This window comes from Dama dama, chromosome 19 (assembly GCF_033118175.1).
Source record: "Dama dama isolate Ldn47 chromosome 19, ASM3311817v1, whole genome shotgun sequence".
In the NCBI taxonomy this organism is placed as follows: domain Eukaryota; kingdom Metazoa; phylum Chordata; class Mammalia; order Artiodactyla; family Cervidae; genus Dama; species Dama dama.
The window spans coordinates 46,773,537-46,796,125 of NC_083699.1; the positions used below are offsets into that span (position 1 = coordinate 46,773,537).

General features: G+C 42.5%; 1 protein-coding gene across 1 annotated transcript; it reads right to left on the bottom strand.

Moving 5' to 3' along the window:
* Positions 1 to 520: 520 nt before the first annotated feature.
* On the bottom strand, positions 521 to 13,395 carry APOD (apolipoprotein D). The gene is made up of 5 exons (XM_061166866.1): positions 13,240 to 13,395; positions 9,738 to 9,887; positions 5,028 to 5,149; positions 2,992 to 3,080; positions 521 to 1,000 (listed from the first exon to the last, which is right to left on the bottom strand). Exons 2-5 carry the CDS (start codon positions 9,858 to 9,860, stop codon positions 765 to 767), a joined length of 570 nt encoding a protein of 189 aa, XP_061022849.1. The 5' UTR covers positions 9,861 to 9,887; positions 13,240 to 13,395; the 3' UTR covers positions 521 to 764.
* Positions 13,396 to 22,589: the final 9,194 nt, after the last annotated feature.

Below are 22,589 nucleotides of genomic sequence, written 5' to 3' on the forward strand. Positions count from 1 at the left end.
CCTTTGCACCCCTCAGCTTGGATTAAAATCCACATCCCTACTTGTCAGTCTCCCTCGCTAGTCTGTGAGCGGAAATGGATTCTATTTCTCAATGCCTGGAATGCTCTTGAGTCCCAGTAAATATCAGCTGAATAAAAGACAAAAAAATTATTTTCTTAAAAAATTTCCATAGCTTCTACCTCACAGATTCTCTTCATTGCACAGACTCAAGATGGTCCCATTCTTCACCTGGTTCTGAAGACCTCCTGAGAGCAAATGTTTCCAGGAAACTGCCTGTCAGAGACTCAAAAATTCCATAGGATTCCCCCCACTAAGGGCTGCCTATTGCAGGATGGGGGCGCCTGGATTCCGGTCACTTGGAATGTGCCTTTGCCATCAGCTTTCTCTTTCTAGAAACAGGATTGTTACCTTTAAACTGTTTAGGGCTTCATTTTTTTTTTCAATGTCACTGCTTAAGGATTTCCAAACATAAGCTTCTAATTAAAACCCCACAATAATTAGTCCAGTTTAGAATCTACTGTGAGCTCAGCAGGTCAGCAGCAAGTTTATTATCAGACTCGCAAGGTAACAGAATGGTGCATGGCTAAATGTTTGGGCCAGCTTGCCTTGGGTTCTTCTCCATTAGCTTCTGCTGCCACGTTTCCCTTCTGGTTGGTGTAATAGTTTGCTCTGGTGGTTTGGTTTGTCTTTATGAGGGTTGGTATAGGGGAAAAGCAAAGCAAGAGAAGGAACATGGAGTGAATGCAGCTCCCTTTAGAGCCTGGTTACATGTACTCGGGACAGTTCACCTGATCTGTGATCGTCATTTTCTCAACTTCAATGTTATTAGAGGTCAGGATATCTTTGAGATAGGTCACTGTTTCTGGAGGGAGATAAGGGTTTCTTCCCAAGATCCAAACATGATCCATGTGAAAAAGCCAGATGATCGTGGTACAGGAGTACACGAGGGCGTAGTTCTCATAGTCGGTGGCCAGGACCCAGTATGGAGCTGATGGCATGACTGAGAACCAGAGGAAGGCAGTATTAGGAGGGACCAGGGCAAGAGAAACCTTCATCTCCAGGGTCCTGGAAGCCAGGCTCTGGCATTCTAGTTCTTCTACATCAGTGGGTCTTAATTCTGGCTTCATGTGGGAATCACATGGGACCTCTGAAAAACACCAGGCCCATGTCTCCCCACCCCAACTCCCAAAGGCTGAACTGGAGCTTGTTGGGACTTTTGAAAGCTTCCCAGTAATTCCAATGTGCAGCCAGAGTTCAGAGCCATCATTCTGGATCCCCATTCCCTGATCGCAGGTTAGTACCTGGAAGCCCGTAATATCTGGAGGTTTGGCTGGATCCCCTGGACTGACAGGTGCGCTGAGCACAAGTGCCCATGGAGCCATTACTTAGTGAGTGGAGTTAAGAAGGGTAAGGTCAGGGGGCCCAGGCTTTCCAGGTTTGTGCCATCCAGCTTCCTCTACAATCCACCGACAGGAGGAGGTAGGGGCTAATGTTGGTTTGCTTGTTTTTCTTCTTGTGTGAACTTTGAAAATCCCACTATTCTTAAGAATATGGTAAATCAGGTGATGACTGTTGTTTAGTCACTTGGTCATGTCTGACTCTTTGTGACCCCATGGACTGTAGCCCAACAGGCTCCTCTGTCCATGTGATTTCCCAGGCAAGAATACTGGAGTGAGTTGCCATTTCCTGCTCCAGAGGATCTTCCAAAGCCAAGGGTAGAACCCGCATCTCCTTCATCTCCTGCATTAGCAGGCGAGTTTTTCACCACTGAGCCCCTGGGGAAGCCCAAATAAGGTGGTAACAGATTACAAATTCCTCCTCAAAAGGGTCTATAGAGATTCACTGATTGACATCTGAGTAGTGTTGAAAGTTCAGTATTAAAAGGGTCTTTAAGAAAAGAGATGGAGGATTTACTTTGTCCATTTGAATCCAGAAATTTCCTTTGTGAACCTGACCTCCACAGCCAAGCCAAGTGTGTGGCTCAATGGCACTGGCTCCATTTTGTCAGCTCCATCTTAGGCCTGCAGTCTTACCCATCCTCTTTTTTGCCCTACTGAGCTTTAGCTTACTCACAAGGAAAGCACCCAAGCCAAATAAGTTCCCTACGGTCTTCATCTGATATGAAAACTGAAAGAATGTCTTTTGCTGACACAAGTGGTTAATGGTCATGAGACCCCTGGGGTGAGGGTGGGAGGAAGCAAATCCCTCAGTTTCTGTCAGTGTGGACATGCTTCCTTTAGTAGTCAGATTCTATTTTTAGCTGTGGCCCCATTAAGCTCCCTGTCCCCCTTTTGGCAGAACACAGTGCAGCTGGGAATGCCTCTGATGGTCGTCTACATGATTCTGCCTGGATGTAAGTTACCCATAATAAATATAATTATTCTTTATGGAGTTGCCTGTTTTCTTTTCCAGTCTCAAAGTTCCTTTTAAGTTCAGAGGATATTATTCAATAACTCCACCTCCCAACACCAAGGAAAACCCATTGTCCAACTGGAAGGGGAACCAAATGAAATCCCAACAATTTTGGCCAAAAAGTGGCCAACAGAGCCAGGACTCCAACTTACATTCACTCTTACCATCTCTTGCTTTTAAACTTTCTCACATGTTAGTTGTTTTTCTAATAACGACTAATTTTTCAGTTGTTAGTTCCCTCTGGGAAAGTAGACTGGCTTGAGTCTCCTACTGCTCATGCCCAACGAGCTTCAATCTGTGCTTCCTCCACTGGCATCTTCCTGTAGTTTTATAATAAATCACCTGGGTGCCTGTCAGTGTCCACACTGACATGTAAGCTTCACAGGGACATTGGCCAGCTCTGTCTTGCTCATCTTTGCATCTCCAGGACCTAGCCCAGCATACGGCAGGTAGGAGGTGGTCCACAGGTAATTATGCATTGAATCAGTATAGGTGACAGGACTGCTCTGACCCAGGGCTCTAGCCTTCAGTTTGTCGAGCTCTTGTCCCTGATGCCTCCCGAAAGAAGTGTATACTTACACCAGAAGAACTTAACTCCCAGCTTGGCGGGCTCTGTGATGTTCTCCTGGGTGGCTTCACCTTCAATTTGATTCACAGTTCCATCAGCTCTGCAATGAGTAGAAAACAGAAACAAAAAAACCTGAACTAGTTAAAAGCCAAAAATCAATGAAAGGTAAGATTTGTGACACCAACAATCATGGTGGCCAACAGTGCAATTTCTGGGTAGGAGATTCTTGAAGGTAGGCTGGGTCCTGGTTCCATTCCCTCCCCTTTGCTTTATTGCTGTCCCTTGACTGAGCAGAGGAAGACAGTTTTGGGGTGATAAGGATCCACAATTGCAATGGCCAAGGACTGGATGATATGTGAGACCCTGGCACTTCAAACCTGTTTTTCAGAGTATATGTAGTGGCCTGCAAGGCCGTTTCTTGCTCTTGGACTCCAAAGCGTGATGGAGGAAAAAGGGAAAATTTACAAGCAAATGAAACAACTTGACATAGAAAGAATATTCACTTCTTCAAAAATGACAAGGGTCCATTGGAAAACATAAAGACTGACTAGATTACTAAAAATCAGGCAAAACATGAAGTCTGGAGATTTGCAAAGTTCCCCCCCACCCTTTGTGTCTCAGTGATATCGGGAGCTCTGAAATGAGTCCGATTTTTCTTTATTCAAGACTCTTCCATTATTGTTTTGGTTTATGCGGGGTCAGAGAATCAGCCACTGTGTTGTGGCTCACAGGAAGCTTAATGGGTAATAGGATGGCCATGGGAAGCCTTTTTGAGCCTGTGTAACCTCCAGTCTGACTGGTACTTGTTTTCTTGGAGTTGAACACAGTTCTTAGACAACTTAGGAAACAGGAATGGCAATCCTTCATGTCCAGCTTCTTTCATTTGTTTTCTGGTTTCTTCTCCATTTCACTTCTCCCTGGTTTTATTTTACTTTAAAATTTTTTAATTTATTTTTTAATTTTTATTTTTTGGCCATGCCATGTGGCATTTTAGTTCTCTGACCAGGGATCGAACCCTCACCCCCTGCATTGGAAGTGTGGAGTCTTAACCACTGGGCCACCAGGGTAGTCCTTTCTCCTGGGTTTTGAATCTCTTAAATCTCAGCTTTGTCACTTACAAACTGTGTGACTCTTGGGCAAGTTACTTTACCTCTCTGTATCTCAGTTTCCTCATCCATAAGAATGGATTTAATAATAGTACCTACCTCAGGTTGCTGTGGGGAATTAAATGAATAGCTATGCTCATTTACATATACATAAATACATGCAGTTGTACACACACATATATATGCATACAGAACGGTGCCTTGCACATAGGAAATGCTTAATTAATATTAGTTACCATTGTTTATTGTTACTCTCATGTTTGTTGGCGGTGGGTGGGTAGCAGTTCTTACTGGGTTTCTTTTTAAGTTTATATTTGCTTTTAAAATATGAATTTTGGGATCAGTGAAGAAGCCCTCAGTGATAGAAAAGTATATCTCTGTAGGCTCTCTTGTTCACTAAACCTAGAATGTGACTGTGTATGCATTTCACTCTTGCTTAATAAGAAAAGGAGTTGTCTAACAGTTAAAACTGTCTGAAGATGGAATAAACTGTCATGGACATTGATGAGCTCCCAGTTTCTGGAAAGATTCAAGCTAAGCTAGATGCCCTCAATCAGCAGGTGATATAGAAAGGGCTTTTCTCTTGGTACTGGAGATCAGACAAGAGAGTCCCTGCTTTCTTTTGCTTCCAGAAGGTCTATTTTGGAGTGAGAGCAGGAATCTTGCCGTTTGGGTTACCATTAAGTCCCCAGGGTCTCTCACAGGGTCTGGGACACAATAAGATGCTCAGCAAGTGGCCATGGAAAAGAATGAGTGACTTGTAGTCCCTACCATCCTGCCTGCCAAAAGCTGTCCTTTCAGGACCTATTGTGAGCAGGCAGCCAAGACCCAGCGATGTCCCCATCCTCTCACACTAGAAGGCAAGGGCACCAGTCACCCCAGGACAAGTCTGCAGGGCTGCCTCCAGGACGTATAATGCTTTGGAAACCACAACCACTCACCTCAGCTCCTTGTTTATCACTTTGACGTTTCCATTTTCCTTTAGTGAGTAGTTGGCTTGGATGCAACTTCCCTTCTCAAAGCTCACTGGGATCTTCTCAATTTCATACCATCTTCCAAGATACTGCAGAGACAAGGACAGGCAGAGCAAACCCTGTGGCTCTCTAGGGACCTGAAAACTCTTCCCCATTGTTGTCTTTCAGAGCAGAGCCCTTTCTTAGGGAAGCCAGGCAAAATGGGCCACATTGTTCCCAGAAGCCACTGAGCAAGATATTGATTCCAATGGGAATAAGTGAATCGGATGTGTAGGCATTGGTTGAATGCCACCATCCATTCCTAAAGTGCTCTTATTTAGCTATGCTCTTGGTGTCCCCTTCAGTCAAAACCTATGTGAAATTCTAAACTCTGTAAAAGGAAGGGATTGGTTTAGACGATGTAAGATGTCATCTCAAATATTTTATGATTTTACAAAGCATCTTTGAATTATGCGCAAAGTCAGATATGTTTACTGTGGGGAGCTGGGACTCCAGAATCTATTGAATTCTCCTCATATGACCCCACACGAGGAATTGGTCACAGAGGCTTTTGGCATGAGATTAGGATTTAGAAGACCTATATCATTCTTCCCCTGGAGGCTTGCTCTCAGACCCTAACTTCAGTGCAGAATCAGCTTTAAAGGAACTGAGCAACCATGTGGGTGAGGGTGAAGGGAGACAGTCACACCCTGCTTCCACACATTCCCTGGCATAGAAACTGTTTCAGTCTACAGCCTTCCTGAGGGCAACTTGGTAACATCAAGCAAAACTAAAACTACATTTACTCTGGCCCAGCAATTTCACTTCTGGAAAGGTATCCTTCTGAAAATAAGAAATGATGTGTGTCTAAGGTCATTCATTGCAGTTCTCTTTGTAATATTAAAAGACAGGAAGTGGCTTAAGTGAGCATTAGTAGGGTTAACTAAATGATGACATATCCATACAATGGAATGTTATACACTCTCTTTTAAAACAACAACAGGCAATTATCTCCAAGATACACTTAATGGAAAAAGAGCCAGGTGCAAAATAGTGTAAATATTTTAAGCTACCTTTTATGTAAAACTGGTAGAAAAGGTTATATCGGTTTTCTATTGCTAATGTAACAAATTACCACAAGCTTAAAACATCAAAAATTTATGGTCTCATAGTTTTGTACATCTGAAGTCTGACAAGGATCTCACTGGGTTAAAATCAAAGTGCCGGCAGGGCTACATTCCTTCCTAGAGGCTCTAGAGGAGAATCTGTCTTCTTACCCTTTCCAAGACCTAGATGCCATTTGCATTTCTTGATTTGTGAATCCCTTCCTCCATCTTCAGAGCCAGCAAAAACAGATCAACTCCTTCTCACACTGCATCTCTCTAAATCTTCCATCATAACACCTCCCTGACCACAGCTGGGAAATGGTCTCTGCTTGTAATGATTAGATTAGACCCACTGTAAGGTATAGTTCGGGCGAGGCAGAAAGGGAAAGGCGACCTCAACAGAAGTAGGTTACCTTTATTCAGGCAAGGAGGGGCGACAGTCGGCCTAACGACCAGGCTGAGAGCCGAGAAGGATCGGGGAGGCTTCGTATTTATAGGGAGGTTTGTGGAAGCGATAAGGGAAACATTAATCAGGCGGGATATTTTGAGTATTCTTTTGTTGAGATGACATTTGTAGTTGGGCAGGGGGTGATAAGTCTTCTGGGCAGGTGTGGGGGTGGAAGGTTTCTGGACAGGGGTTGATAAGTCCCAGATAGATGCAACCCGCCTGGAGCATCAGGGTGGAACTAAAGTTCTGCTTTGTTTTCTCCGAAGTTAGATGATTCAGCAAGAGGCCTTTGAGACTGTTGTTCTCTTTTCTAGGCCCAAAAGACTCCTTCACCCAACTGATAATCTAGGATACCCTTGCCATCTCAAGTTCCATAACTTTAATCACAACTTCAAAATCCCTTTTTCTAATTGGGAAACATAATTTGCAGATTCTGGGGAATAGGACACGGACAACATTCTTCCTACTGCAATTATATATGTGCTTTTTAATATACGTACACATTATCTCTAAAAAGATACACCATAAACTGTTTTTACTGGTTGCCACTGGGGAGAACTGAGGCTGGGTTACAGGGGTGGAAGTGAAAGTTTTCATTGTATCTTCTTTTGCACCTTTAGAATTTTGAACCCGGTGAATATATTTACCTAGTCAAAATATTAATTGAAATTATTTTAGAAATTTTAAAATGTATTACTCAACAAAACAAAGCAAAATTAAAGAGATGCAATCAGAATTTGAAATGAGAGCATATTGCAAATAGGTGGCAGTATTACTTCGGTCACCTGGCTCTTTGTTAAAATATATGTCCACATTTATGACATAAATTTTCCTCTCATTTGTTAAAGGACATCTTTCAATTAAAATCACTGAACTTTGATGCATTTAAAGCATCAAAGAATAAGCTAAAGGTCAATTAGTTTCATAGGCATCCTCCAAAAAAATCTCCATTTTTTTTTTTTTTTTTTGATTTTTTTTTTTTTTTTTTTTTTAGTTCTACCACTTTATTGCTACCAACCCATTTCCCTCCACCCTCGTGCACACATGCTCAGTCATGTAATCCCATGGACTTCAGCCCTCCAGACTCCTCCGTCCATGGACTTTTCCAGGCAAGAATACTGGAGTGGGTTGCCATTTCCTTCTCCAAAAAATCTCCATTTTATACAGTGCATTTAAAATAGTTCCATTACTGTTAAGGTGACTTTAATGGTTCACAATTTAAAACAAGGAAGCTTAATTTTCCAGAAAGGAAGAAACTCAGAGGTGGAAGATTGCTCTTCATGTCATGTTCCCTCATGATCTCATATTATTTTTGTGAAGAGTCTTCATTTCTCTATCTATATAAGGAGAATGCAATGTTTAGAAATAATTATGAAAAGGAAGAAGTAAAACTATCTCCATTTTCAGATGACAGGGTTTTGTATATAGAAAACTCTAAGGAATACACACACACGCACACACACACACACACACACACCCAAATATTGAACTAACAAGTGGACTCAGTAAGGTTAAAGGATAAAATAATTAATATCTAGAAATAAAAAGTATTTCTATACTTACAATGACAAATCTGCAAATTAATTTAGGAAATTTCCACTTATAATAGCATCAAAAGAATAAAATTCTTACGAAAAAAATTTAACCAAAGAAGCATAAAACACACTCTGAAAACTACAAAAGACTGCAGAAATAAAGAAGACCAAAATAAATGAAAAGACATCCTATGTTCATGGATAGGAAGACTTAAACTTGTTAAGATGGCAATACTCTTCAAATTGACCATAGATTTAATAATATAGTCTCTATCAAAACTCCAACTAGCTTCTTTGCAGAAATTGACAAACTGATCCTAACATTTATGTTGAAATACAAAGGACTCAGAATAGCCACAAGAACAAAGTCAAAGAACTTATATGTTCTGACTTCAAAACTTACTACAAAGCTACAGTAATCAAGACTATATAGTGCTGGAATAAGGACAGACATATGAATCAATAGAATAGAATTGGGAGTCCAAAAATAAATTCTTACACATATGGTCAATTGATTTTCAACAATTGTATCAAGACTATTCAGTGGGGAAAGAGTAGTCTTCTCAATAAACAGTCTGGAACAGCTGTATATCCTCATGCCAAAGAAAGAAGTTTCCTTTCTATATCACCAATGTATAAAATGTAACTTAAAATGAATCAAAAACTTGTATGTAAGAACTACAACTATAAATCCCTTAGAAGAAAATATAGGAGTAAATCTTTATAAACATAGGCTAGGCAACATTTTTTTTTTTAAGATATGCCACCAGAAATACAAGCAAAAAATGAAAAGATAATTTGGACTTCATTAATATTGAAAAGTTCTGTGTTCGAAAGACACATGAATAAGATGATGAGACAATCCTTACCATATATGGTGGAGTTGATTTTATTGATATCTTTTTAGCGCAGGTGACAAGAAGGCCCCTGGGGGAAGTGTTATCCTATCCTGGGCCTGTTCAAGTCACCCATGGGATCCTGCACTCCCGGGAAGCCTAGTTTTGAATCCTACCCTGCATTTACTGGCTGTGTGACCTGAGTGGGTGGCAAGCTCCTTGGCTTTCAGCTTCTTCCCCTGTAGAGTGAGGATAGCAGTTCTGCAGCATCTGCTGTGCCCCATTGTCCTCTCAGCCCACCTCGGGGCTCACCTCCATCATGGCAAGCAATTCATACACACTGCCAGCTTCCACCTCAAGCCCCTGGGTCTCCTCGGCGAGAGGCTTGCCCAGTGTCATGGGAGCTCCCACTGCCTGCTTGCATCTATCCATGGGACAATCTGAGGCATATTCTTTGCATTTCCTCAGAGGATCCCCAGCAGGAGTGAACCCTGTTGTTCACAGAGTCACCTGCTCGTGAGCTCACCCTTTACTGCTTGCCTGCCTTCTCTGTTTCCACACAAGCCCACTCAGGTGTCTTGGGATCATCTCCCAAAACCTCTCTGCTCCCCAGTTCTTGTCTCAAAGTCTGCTTTTGGGAACTCTTTGGAGGATAAGTACCTACCCCAAGGCTTGCTGTGGCCATTAGAGCAGGAAAATAAAACCAAACCTGGTAGGATGCTTATTCAAACAGGAGACAGCAAAACAAGCAGGAATTTATTCTTTTACTGCACCTTATTCACGTCAAAATTCTCCTGCACCGGAGGATTGGGGCATTTCCCGAGATGGAAAGCTTGCCCCTCAGCTGCTCCGAAGAGGCCAGCCAGGGCAGGGAGCAGCAGCAGCGCTGGCACCATCTTTGGGCTGGGTGTCTGGAGACGGACCTGGAGAGGGGAGAACAAAGCAGCTGGAGGCGTTCAGAGCCTCTGAGGGCGTGGAGTCCTTGGAGGAACACGTCTGGGCTGGCCGGTCTCTGCGTGGGCAGCTTCCCACTCAGCCCATCTGAGCCCCTCATCCTCCGGGGCCACCGTAGTCATTGGTGTGGCTGGGAGGTCTTCCTCCTCTGTGAGCCTCACTAGAACCTTCTGTGCCTCTGTTAGAACACAATCTGCCTGGCATTACAGTTGGTTGGACTTATTTGGCCAGGTGCCCCGCTGACCCCACACAGCTAATTACATATTTTTCAAGGAAGGGCATCATGTTTAATTCTCCCTGGACTCTCCCACAGAACCTCCCAGTGCCAGGCACAGTAGATGCTTGTTGAATGAACAGAAGCAATGTGTGTGTGTGTGCATGTGTGTGTGTGTGTGTGTGTGTGTGCACTTGTTGAATGAACAGAAACAATGTGTGTGTGTGTGTGTGTGTGTGTGTGTGTGTGTGTGGAGGAGGGGGGCTGGTGGGGATTGGGAGACAGTGAAGCCTTCAAGTGAACCATGAGAGAAAAAACTAATCGAAAACAAAACCTGCATTTAGAGCCCTATGAAGTTCATCAAAGAAATGCCTCCCCTGACTCCACCTCTCCACCCTACCCTCCTCTTGCTGGCTGTTTACTAGTCCAGGAGTAGGCCTGGGAACCTTGGGGACTCCAGGATCATCTTGAGTGGGTTTGAATTCTGGCTCTTCACATACGAAGTATAACTGTGTCTAATGGATGCTTTAGTTTCCTTGGCTATTAAGTGGGAATAATAATCATACCAACCTTGTGAACTTCCAAGGAATTAAATGAGAAAATATAGACAGCATTTAGAGCAGTATCTGACACAAACACTCAATAAATGCTATTATGAAACGCAGAAGCAAATTATTCTATTTCCTGAATTTCTCTTCCCTCCTTCCTTTCTCCTTCCCTTCCTTTCTTCCTTAATATGAGGCTACTTTTCGTACACGCTATGCATTTAAGCAGAGAAGGACCAGTAGCTGATGTGAGCCCAGAGCCCTCGGGTGCGGAAGCTGCTCTGCTGGGGGTGCACAGTGGGCAGGGGTGGGGGCTACAGCGCTGCTGGCAGGGTCGAAGCCTGGGTTGCTCCCAGCTTCTTTCACTGACTTGCTCTCAGTCTGTCTCTTCCTTGTGACTCCTCGCCTGTAGCTGCACGAGAGCTATTTCCAGCTCTTTGCCTTTCTCCCTGTGATGAAGAGGCCTGAATCGAGGCAAGCAAGATGTTCTCAGATTTGAGTTTTTAAAAGAATGTGTCATAACTGGGATAATTATAACCACTTTCTTAAGAATCTCTAAATCTCCAAATAACCTTTAATAATCAATAGCTCTTCTTCTGGAGGTTTTGTTGCGTGTTTTTCAAAAGAACAGTTACATAATGAGTAAAAGTTGATGTGAGGTTGAGGGAAGGAGGGACGGTCCCCGAGTCCCCGCCTTGAGCACGTCTGCCAGGGGGCCTACTTTCCTTAGCCTCTTAGGCTCCGTTTCCCATCAGCCCCTGCCACCAGGTAAACAACATCTGTTTTTTAACCTTTTGCGGGGGTGATGGATTTGCCAAAATCCAGCCTAAACCCACAAAAATTTGCATTCCTTTCCAAGCCGTTTTTAGAACCACTGAAGTTCTACTCTTGGCCCCTAGTCGGCTCCAGGCTCGGTGCCCTGCCTAGGAGTTCTAAACTCAAGGATGGCCACACATTATGCACATTCTCCACGGCCCCTAAACTGGGCAGAAACTTAGAGGTCATTTATCCAACCCCTCCCCTCAGATGTACCGATGTGGAAGCTAAGGCCCAGAGGGGCAGAAGGCTGGGGCTCAGTCCCCATCTCCAGCTCTCCATTCTGCCACAGCCCTGAACATTGCTGCCTTCTGTGACCACCTTCAGTGGCTTCAGTAAACACCTACCTCTAATACCTGATGAATCTCATTTCACGACAGGACAGTCCGACCGAAAGTCAGCTCCTGACAAATATCTTGTTGCAAAATGTTCTGTAGTGAGCTGAAATGTGCTCCGCAGGATTTCAGAGCATAACTAATTATCCCTGCCTGCATCTCTTCCAAAGATGCCTCTTTATTGCAGTAGTTTTAGTCCTACGATTAAACTTGCGAGAGAAAGAGTTGATAATATCCATCATTTTTTTCCAGTGCCCCTTGCATTCTAATTCATCCAATGCTTATTGAGCAACTTCTGAGGGTAAATCACATTATTAACCTGTATCTATGAACTCGGATATGTATGACTTACTTTTGCATCTTCTTCTAACACTAATGGAAAGATTGTCCTAATGAAGAGCGTTCAAATACTTTAAAAAATAGATGTAATTTAAATATTATCTTAACTGAATATTAAATAATTAAAAAAGAATTCTGCTAAAGTTATGGTGTATGCACCCTGGGCCAGGATTGACTCTGTGTATTATTACTTACACTCCTTGAGCTTCTCCAGGGAGAAGCCCTGGTTTCAGTATTTTACATGGACCTGAATCTCTACAACACCCAGTCTGGAAGAATCCTGCACTAACATTCTCTGTGAACTCAGTGAGGTTACTTCCTGATAAGCTGTGAAGCCAGAACTTAGACCAGGTTTCCCAAGAGTCTACACACCTGCACGTCAGTGTGGACCTGGTATCTGGTCTCAAGGAGCTTCAGAATATTAGGGCTGAGACTTTTAGATTTCACATGACAAAATAAAATACATTTCCCCAAGTATATGGGTCTTAAAAACCATTTTGCAAAAAAAAAAAAAAAAAAAAAAACCATTTTGCTATTGAATCTAATAAGAAAACATATCGCCTGAAGAAAATTTTTCAGGAGATAAAAAGCTTCACATTTTCTATTAATATTAATACTATTTAATTTAATTATTTAATAATTAATTATATTAATATTAAATGAATTTTCAATTCACACAGCACATTCCAACTCACTTTTTGGTCAATTTTACTGAAATGCACACTGGATAACTCCTTGAGAATTCATCTAGTACAGCATTGGTGTAGGAAGAAGTCCTCATTGTCTAATAATTGTATCAAGGGGGTTGCCTGATGCAAGCAGAAGACTTTGAGGTGAGTCTTCTCAGGTTGACACCCCAGCTCTGGCATTTGTTGGTGGTCTTACTTTAGGCCTGTTGTTCAAGATATCTGAACTTCAGTTTCCTCATGTGAAAAATGGCACTAAAAATATCCCCCTTGTAAGGTCCTTTATGGAAAAATGAAACCAAGTCTGCAAAGCAACTGGCCAAAGGCCCTCAATCATGTTAGTTATTATTTTTAGCTGAAATGAGAATTAAAACCACAGTACATACCTTTTTTATCTAGATGAAAGCAGTTTCCACACGCAGAATCATCCACTCTGAGATGCCCTGTCTTGGTGACTGACTTCTCCCAAGCTATTTTATAAGCTTCCTCAGGTCACTGATGTTTAATTTTAAGGCATGCCCCGCCCCCTACAGTTCAGGAAGGCTGGTCTAAAAGCTTTGCTCTGTATGAAACACAAAGATGGGATGTTATGTTCATCTCCCTCCCCAATTTCCTTCACAGCTGCTCTCTGAAGAAGAAACAAGGAGATATTGTTCGTGTGTGTGTGAGAGAGAGAGGGAAAGACAAAGTGTATTTCATTCAAAACATCTTTTTTTGCTGTGTGGATTTTTTAATTTAATTTTCTCAGTCAGAATGCACTTTTAAGTTCCAGTAAGAAGAATTGTGACATGTGTTCAAACATCTGTTATTTATTTTTCATTTTTCGTGTAAATGGAAAAGTAACAAACCCCGTTTCCCGAAAATGGAGGCTGAATTCCACCCATGTGGTCCCTGGCCTGGAATGTGACACCAGCCGCAGAGTGAAGGTTAAGAATGAGAGTTGGCTTTCTATGTGATCCTGGGCAAGCCACCCACTTCTCAGAGGCTTCAGTCTCCCCATTGTGAAGGACAGACTCTCATTTCTATCTCTACCAGAGCTAGGTGCGTAGGGCTAAAAGCTGAGAACGCCAAAGACATCTTCTGCAGCTCCTCTCTCTGTGCCTTGGATAACCCTCCTAGCTACAAATTCTAGGCAGTCTGTTCTGCTTGGGGTGAGAGAGGGCGTGGGGGAGGGGGAGAGGGAAAATGCAGTTTTAAGCCCAGGGGCACTTTTGGTTGGGCTTCTTCTCTCTGTGGAATGACCAGCTTTGGAATGATTCTTTCTTAGGAATTGGATTCTGTGCCTTTGTGAATATGCAAGGAGTTTTCTTTTTTCATTTAATTGAAGTATAGTTGATTTACAATGTTGTGTTAATTTCTGCTTTACAGCAAGGTGGCTCAGTTACACATATATATTCTTTTTCATATTCTTTTCCATGATTGCTTATTATAGGATGTTGAATATAGCTTCCTACGCTATACAGTAGGACCTCGCTGTTTATTCATCTTATATACAATAGTTTGCATCTGCTAATCCCAAATTCCCAATCCTTCTTTCCTAGCACCTTTCCTCCTCCTTGGCAACCACAAGTCTGTTCTCGGCGTCTGTGAATCCATTTCTGTTGCGTAGATAAATTCATTGGTGTTGGCCTTTAGATTCCACATATAAGTGATATCATATGGTATTTGTTTCTCTTTCTGACTTTCTTACTTACTATGATAATCTCTAGGTCCATCCATGTTGCTACAAGTGGCATTATTTCATTCTTTTTTATGGCTGAGTAATATTCCATTGGATCTATATCCATTGGATCTATATCCATTTGGCAAAAGGTGGCATTTAGATAAGACAGTACTTTTATAATAGACTTACATTCCTAAACAAAATTCATTCTCAAATTTGTAAGCAGTAGAGAGGAATTTACAGCACTAGGCCTTATAAACATTATCACCATATCACAAGAGTGAAACCATGACTTACCAAACTTTAAGAGCTCTTTCTTTAAGATATTTACTTTTTAAGGAAAAGAAGGAATTCTTTCTGTTCAGTGCAGTGACTCTGACTGTACTCCTTAATGCTTTCCACTCAGAACTCTGAGTGGCCCCCTCCGTCCCTCCAGGTCTCTGATCTAATGTCACTTCCTTTAAAGGCCTTCCTGACCTTTCAAAAATAGCACTCTTGTCACTATCATTTTACTTGGTTCATCACATCCTTACTATATCTTTACCTGAAATTATATCCTTTATTTTTGTTTTCTTCTGCTTATTGTGTTTTTCCCAGTGGGATCTAAGCTCCCCGAGTGCAGAGAATTTGTCTCCTTGCTAGTGGCTAGATATCTTAAGGACTCCCTGGTAGCTCAGCTGGTAAAGAATCTGCCTGCAACGCAGGAGACCCCAGTTTGATTCCTGGTTTGGGAAAATCTCTTGGAGGAGGGATAAACTACTCACTCCAGTATGCTTGGGCTTCCCTGGTAACTCCGATGGTGAAGAATCTGTCTGCAGTGCGGGAGACCTGGGTTCGAATCCTGGGTTGGGAAGATCCCATAGAGGAGGGCATGGCAACACACTCCAGTATTCTTGCCGGGGAAATCCCATGGACAGAGCAGCCAGACAGGCTATAGTCCAGGGAATTGCAAAGAACTGGGCCATTAAGCACAGCCCAGCACAGATGTCTTAAGTGCTCAATAACTACTTAAGAACTGAATGGAAATGGCCTACCTATTCAAAAAACTTACTGTGTATTCTAAGATATGCAGAAGAAACTAGAAGTAATATTCAAAAGACTTCTAGTTGAATTGTTTTCTGGGCAAAGTACTACTGGTCTATAACACTAAATATTTGCACAGTAATATTACACTAAATAATTGCACAGTTTTCCACAAAGCAATGTTGCTAAAGTTCCAAATGTGTAAGTTAAGATTGATATATATTTGAATGCTCAGCATGAAATCAAGAACTGTGGGGCTGAAGGTACTAGCTAGCCTAGGAGTCACAGTATGAGAAAAATCACATCATCTTTCTGGGTCTCAGTTTATTTTCTCCTGTAAATGTTGGCAAGTGATATAACTTAGGGAAATCCTCTTTTTATATGTTTCTGGAACACAGAGCCAAGCACAAGTTCTTAAGCATCACAAAACCAATCAGACTGGTGTTCTAAAAGATCTTTACTTTTTCCAAAATAGCACACATTGTTGTAAACAATCAAAATAGTACCAAAATGTAGGCCTCAGAAAGTGTAAGTGTCTCATAATCCCACACCTCAGAGATTGTTATATTTGCATTTATTCTTCTAGGAAGTCATAGACAAATCCAAACAATAACAATAATATCAAGAATAACCAATGTTCCAAAACTTCCTTATTTTCATGGAATAATGTCTCTTGATATCGACTTCATTCTCTCACTTGCTATAAAACCTTGTTTTACCTGACAGCACATTTTTTTTTTCAAGGAGATGGCCTGTGGTTTAATAGGGAAGTAGTTCTTCAGTTGGGTAATCTTTCATCATATAGGTAATTGCTTCAGTGATTTCACCATAAGACCCTCAAGGAAGACGAAATTGTTTTAGTGGACTTTTCATAGCAAGAAACAGAGAACTATCCTGTCTTTAAAAAAAAAATTTCCTTGGTGGAAATTTCTCTATTTATTAATAAATGGTTATTTCAACTGCCAGAGTCATCCTGTATGCTTTCCTAACATGATTTTTCTTTTGTCAGTTAAAATGAAGGGAAAAACAACTGTTCTTTTCATGTGAAAGCACAAACTATGAGTTGTCAATTACAGGTATTCACTCCTTCAGTTCAGTTCAGTCGCTCAGTTGTGTCTGACTCTTTGCGACCCCATGAATCGCAGCACGCCAGGCCTCCCTGTTCATCACCAACTCCTGGAGTTTACTCAAACTCATGTCCATCGAGTCGGTTAAGACAGTTCAAAAATTCCACTCTCTGATTGTGCTGGGTTCTTGCCCACTCAGTGTTATGTCCCTAATTCTCCGCTTTGTGTTTCTACAGCACGTGTTACTTTGTTCTCAAGCCCATCACACCATGCAGACATCACCACAAGGCCCACCATCTCCTTCTGGAGACTAGCACATCCTTCAGGGTAGGTTTGTCTTTTTGTCCCTGGTAAATTGCATCATGCCTGGCACATAATAAGTGCTTACTAAATGTTATTGGATGACTGAATGTTTAATTCTCATTATTTGTGGGGATGACCACATGCTTCCTGATTTATTCAGATGCCCTCTTTCCTTCCTGTTCCTTTGTGGCTATTTCCTTTATCACTAGGAGCTGGAACCAGTTGTGAACTGAAGGATGCCAAGCATCTGCCGAACAGCAAGAGAACAATCAAACTGGTGAAAATTGCAGCTTGACATGGCACAGGGGGAGGACCACAGACCTGGAAGGCAGGAGGCCTGGTACTGGTCTTCACTCTGTTACTAACTCAGTTATGCACTCATTCACACTTTCAACAACATATATCAAGCACTTCTGTGTTCAGGCACTGTTCTAAGTCCTGCAGATGTAATGGTGACAAGATCCTAGCTCTTCTGGGGCTTACCATCCAGAAGAGAGTTGGACACACAGAGAGGAAAACATATATGAGAGAATAGGTTGGTGTCATAGGGAGTGACTGGATGGGCTACCTCAGTTTTGAGGTCAGGAAGGGCCTCTCTGAGTACTGACATTTCAGCTGAAGTGTGAGTTACTAATATAAAAAGGAAACAGTCATTCAAGGATCCTGAGGAAGAGCATTCCAGGATGAACAGCCAGTGCAAAAGTCCTAAGGTGGAAATAGATTTCAGGTTTTTATGGGACAAAAAAACCAGTGTTGCTTGAGTGGAGAGATGAGTGGAAAGTGATTTGAAATGACTTTGAAGAGGTAGGCAGAAGCCATGTAACATTTTGCTTTAAGGAATTTGGATTTTATTTCAAGTACAATGGGAAACCATGGGAAGGTTTTCTGCAGGAGGGTGACAAGATTATTCAGATTACCTTGTCAAGAATGGATTGTAGAATGGTTCCAGGTGGATCAGCTGGGAAGCTACTGTGGTCATTGAGGTAATTGTGGCTTGGACCTCAGTGACTTCAATGAAAATGGAGAGAAGCGGATGAATTTGGAATGTGTTTTGGACATAAAGTGGACAAGACTTGCCAATCCACTGAATGAAGATGATGAAGAAAGAAAGGAATCAAGGCTGACTCCTAGATTTACAGGTTGAACAACTGTGAACACTCATGTTAATGACTAAAACTAGGAACTGAGGAAGGAGCAAGTTTGGGAGGAAAACTCGAGTTCTTCATGGGTAAGTTATATCTGAGTTGCCGGTTAGATATCCATGTGGAAATGTGAAGAAGGCAGTTGGACATTAAAGTCATGTTTAGGGAAAAGTCATGGCTGGAGGCAGAAATTTTGGAATCATAAGCATATAGATGGTCTTCAGAGTCACGGGACTTGATGGGGTTTTGAAGGGAGAGCACACAGAAATGTGAGAAAAGGATGCTCAGGACAGATCCCTGCTACACTCTAACCTGGAGAGGCTGAGTAGAGGAGAAGGAGCTAATAGTGGAGACAGAAGTAAAAGAAGATGGTGGGCTATCCTGTACTGAGCCAAGGGAAGAAAATGTTTCAAGGAAAAAATAATCAACTGTGCTGAAAGTTCAAAAGAGGTAAGAATGAAGAAGTGGCCCCTGGATTTATCAGATGGAGTTCACTGGTGACCTTGACAACAGCAGTTTCTGGCTAATGGGAATAGAAACCTACTTTGAGTGTGTTAAGGAAGGGACATGGAAATTGCAACTCATTTTTGAAGTTGAAGGAAAGTAGTAGAGAAATGAGTTAGCTGAAGGGAGACATGGAGTTTGAGGGCATGCCCATGAGGATGCTTCCATAGAAGTGGAATACTGACTATGTAAGAGAAGGGGAGACTGCAGGAGCAATCCTGAGCAGCAAAGTGGGTGTGGGATCCGGAGACAGTAAAGAGGCTGACTTTTGAGAGGAACAAGAGATCTGGGTTCATAGAAACAGAAGGGGAGGCAAAGAGGAGGCAACCAGATGAGGGAGGTGTTTGGATCTGGTGGAAAAAAGATTTTGGGCTTTCTCCCCTTGTGACTGTGATCAAGTCACTTATCTTGCTGAGATCTGTTGAAGAAACTAAATTGGTCTGCTCTGATCATGACAAATGGGCTTCTTTGAGCCCAGTCACTTTGCTAATGACACATGCCTTAATACCTGCTTCATTCATTAAGGGACAGAATGGGGAGGGTGTGGGGTTCAACCTAGAACTAATTGTAATTATAGCTCCTGACAATTGAACACTGCAACACTAGGTCTTATATGGTGCTGTCCTTATATTAGCTCTAATTGCTACACACTCCACAAGGCAGACATTAGTCCCATTAGAGAGATGAAAAAACTGAGATGGGGAAAGGTGGTCATGTAACTTTTCTAAAGTGATGAAGTGATGTATATATATGGCTGAGTCCCTAAGCTGTTTTCCTGAAATCATCACAACATTGTTTATTGGCTATACTACAAAACAACAACAACAAAAGTTTCCAAAAAAATATAAAGTGATGAAGTGAGAATTTAAACCTAATATGGGACTCCAAATCCATACTTTTACCCATTATATTCTATTGCCCCAGCAAAGAAAGGGGTGAAAGTTTCACCGGGAGATTGGTTGGGGGGTGGGGTGGTTAATACCTTCCAACATTCTCAACAGAGAAAGAGGCTACCAACTGCTTACTAATTCCTGAGACATGTTGAGGCAAGCAGGAGGCTGTTTTCTGCACCAGGCTCAGTAACTAGTATTCTGGACTCCTTGATAAAGCCCACCTGAAAGCAAAGGAATTGAACCCATCCATCTAGTCCATCCTTCAACACAGTCATCCAACAAATGTCCAGGAGCTGGGACATATGCTACCAGTTACCAGTGTACTCGGTCAAGTTATTGTGGCCTTAAGGTTTTCCAGATGTTTCCTGGGAAACAATCTTTGTACAGTTTTATAATCCAATAAAAAGTGAGGCCAATTTTTAAGTATATACACAGGCCCAGCGGGGCCACCTCCATGCCTTCCAGTGGGACTAAAATTCAGCAGTTTTTAAATGCAGAAACAGTAAGAGTTTTGTTTTGATTTTTTAGTTTTCTAAGACAATAAATAGATTAATGAGCAGAGCACAGGCTCAGAAATAGAAAAACAGGGTTCTTGCCTCAGCTCTCTTATTTCTTAGCTGGGTGACTCTGGACAGTCTACCAAGCTTTCAGTCCAGGGTTTGATTATCATGTGCTTATAACATGGAATCCAAGGATCTCCATGGGAGGTTGACAGAATCCTACTTCAATAACACTGAATTATTTTGTGATCCTGTTTTGTTTTATGCATTTACAGGCATTTTTGCCAAACTGTCAGTGGGTCCATGGCACAAAGCAGGTAGGAACCTGCAAGAGGTTCTCTGGGATCCCTGTCTGATTCGACAGAGTTTTCACTAACATACCTTCTAAAAGTGAAAGTGTTAGTTGCTCAGTTGTGTCTGACTCTTTGTGACCCCAAGGACTATCGCCCACAGATCCTCTGTCCATGGGATTCTCCAGGCAAGAATACTGGAGTGGGTTGCCATTTCCTACTCTATGGGATCTTCCTGACCCAGGGATTGAACTTGAGTCTCCAACGTTGCAGGCAGATTCTTTACCATCTGAGCCACCAGGGAAGCCTTCTGGGAGAGAATATTTCTTTTAATGAAGTCCAACTTAGTTTGGAGGAGTGAAGGGCAATTTCCCAATGCAGGTGAAAGAGGTCAATAAACAGGACGTGATGGAGCGTCACACATGGTCTGGGGCCCAGGTGGCAGAGGGAAAGAGACCAACCCCAGGCTCTCACATACTATCTTCATTGAGTAGAGGGGCTGAACCATCTAGAATTAACAGATATGTAATACTACCTATAAAATAGACAAACAACAAGGTCCTAATGTACAGCACAGAGAACTATATTCAATATCCTCTAATATACCATAAGGGAAAGAATATGAAAAAGAACATATCTGAATCACCTAGCTGTACACCAGAAACTAACACAACACTATAAATCAATTATACTTTAAAAAAAAAAAAAGCTCTGCTGATGATTTCAATGTGCAGGGAGGTGAGAACCACTGTTCTTCCTTGCCTTTGGCCATCCTGCTTGCTTCTCCCTTACCTGGAAGCCCTCCCTGTCCTCTTCACCTGGTCACCTCTTGCTGGTCCTCCAGAAGGTCTTATCTGAAAGTCTGGTTGTGCTCTATGGCCTTCTCTGTGCTCCCAGGGCTGCTTTAAAAACACCTCTCTAACACCCCCCACCCCCAGCATTCTGGTCTGTGGTTTGCCCGGCTTCCCTACAAGGCTGTACGTGGGAAGGGATGTGGCTTCATTACTCTGAAGCTCCAGCTTCCAGAATGGTGCCTGGCATGAAAAAGGAGCATGGTAAATGTTTGTTGAGTAAATGATGGCATGAAAATGTTTGGGGGGAAAGAATCAGAAATGTGGCCAGACACATGTCCAGTCATTCTCAGTTCCCCGAGGGGCCTTGAAGACACTTTGGGAGAGCTTTAGGATGAGTATGTTTGGAGAGGTCTGAGGCTGAATGTGGACCTGACATTTGGAAATACACGTGTTTGGGCCTTAAAAAGGTGTCCCATACATTGTCGTAATTTGCACAACGACAAGGACTGAAATATCGGGGGCTCAGCCCCAGCTACTCCTGTCCAGCCATCTCTCAACCCAAAGCGTCTGCTTGGCTTATGAGTCAAGCTCCCTCTTTGTGCCTTACAGAGATGTTGGTTCTGTCTCAAAAGAACAAAGAAGACATTCTGACTGTGAGAGAATGGCTTTCAGGGTTTTCTGGTGCAGTGCTGGAGAGAAGACACTTTTATTTCTATCTGTTCAGTGGGGACCAGTAGAGGCAGGGGTGTGTCCATGACCTTCAGTCATGAGATTCAGACCCTTGGTAGGGCCTCCCTGGGGTGGGCACCTTGAGGTTTTCAGGTGAGATAGTCTTACCTTTATGGAGAGGGATGAGGAGGAGGAGGAGGTGGAGAAGGAGGAGGAAAGCTGTTTCTATTAAGAACCTAAATAAGGGCATGCATGCATCTGTGCTAAGTCACTTCAATCATGTCCAACTCTGTGTGACCCCATGGACTGTAGCCCGCCAGGCTCCTCTGTCCATGGCAATGTCTAGGTAAGAATACTCGAGTGGGTTGCCATGCCCTCCTCCAGGGGATCTTCCCGACCCAGGAATTGAACTCACGTCTCTTACATTTCCTCCATTGGCAGGAAAGGTCTTTACCACTAGCACCACCTGGGAAGCCCTAACTAATGGCACTCAAATAATATGCATCTACTGCAAACAGCATCCCTGTGATATAGGTATTACCTCTATATTATTTTCACCTTTGAGTCACTTTTCTTCAACCCCTACATCCTTTGTCTCCAAATTCCCTCCATCCAGCCTCCTAAATTTCTATTTCGTCTTTTCTCTCCTTCCCCAGAGGCAATGCCTTACCTCAGGCCACCATCTAATTTGCCCTGAGAAGGTTCACATGTCATCAAGCTCATGACATATGTCACAGCCTTAGTGGGAGCTGCATTTGGATGTGGGTCTTGTATTAAAGGGACCTTCTCTATTGAGTCAAAGATTCTGAGACTCACCAAGATTCCCTTGAGGTTTCTGACTAATCCCCTCAGACTGATTTCCTTCTGTCTTCCCAACCCCAGGCCTAA

Coding starts and splice junctions, on each gene's coding strand:
- APOD (XM_061166866.1), bottom strand. CDS start 9,860: ATGGTGCCAGCGCTGCTGCTGCTCCCTGCCCTGGCTGGCCTCTTCGGA. Junction 5,150..9,737: donor AGAATTTTGACGTGAATAAG/GTGCAGTAAAAG, acceptor TTGTCTCTGCAG/TATCTTGGAAGATGGTATGA. Junction 1,001..2,991: donor GGGAGTTAAGTTCTTCTGGT/GTAAGTATACAC, acceptor TCTGGTTCTCAG/TCATGCCATCAGCTCCATAC.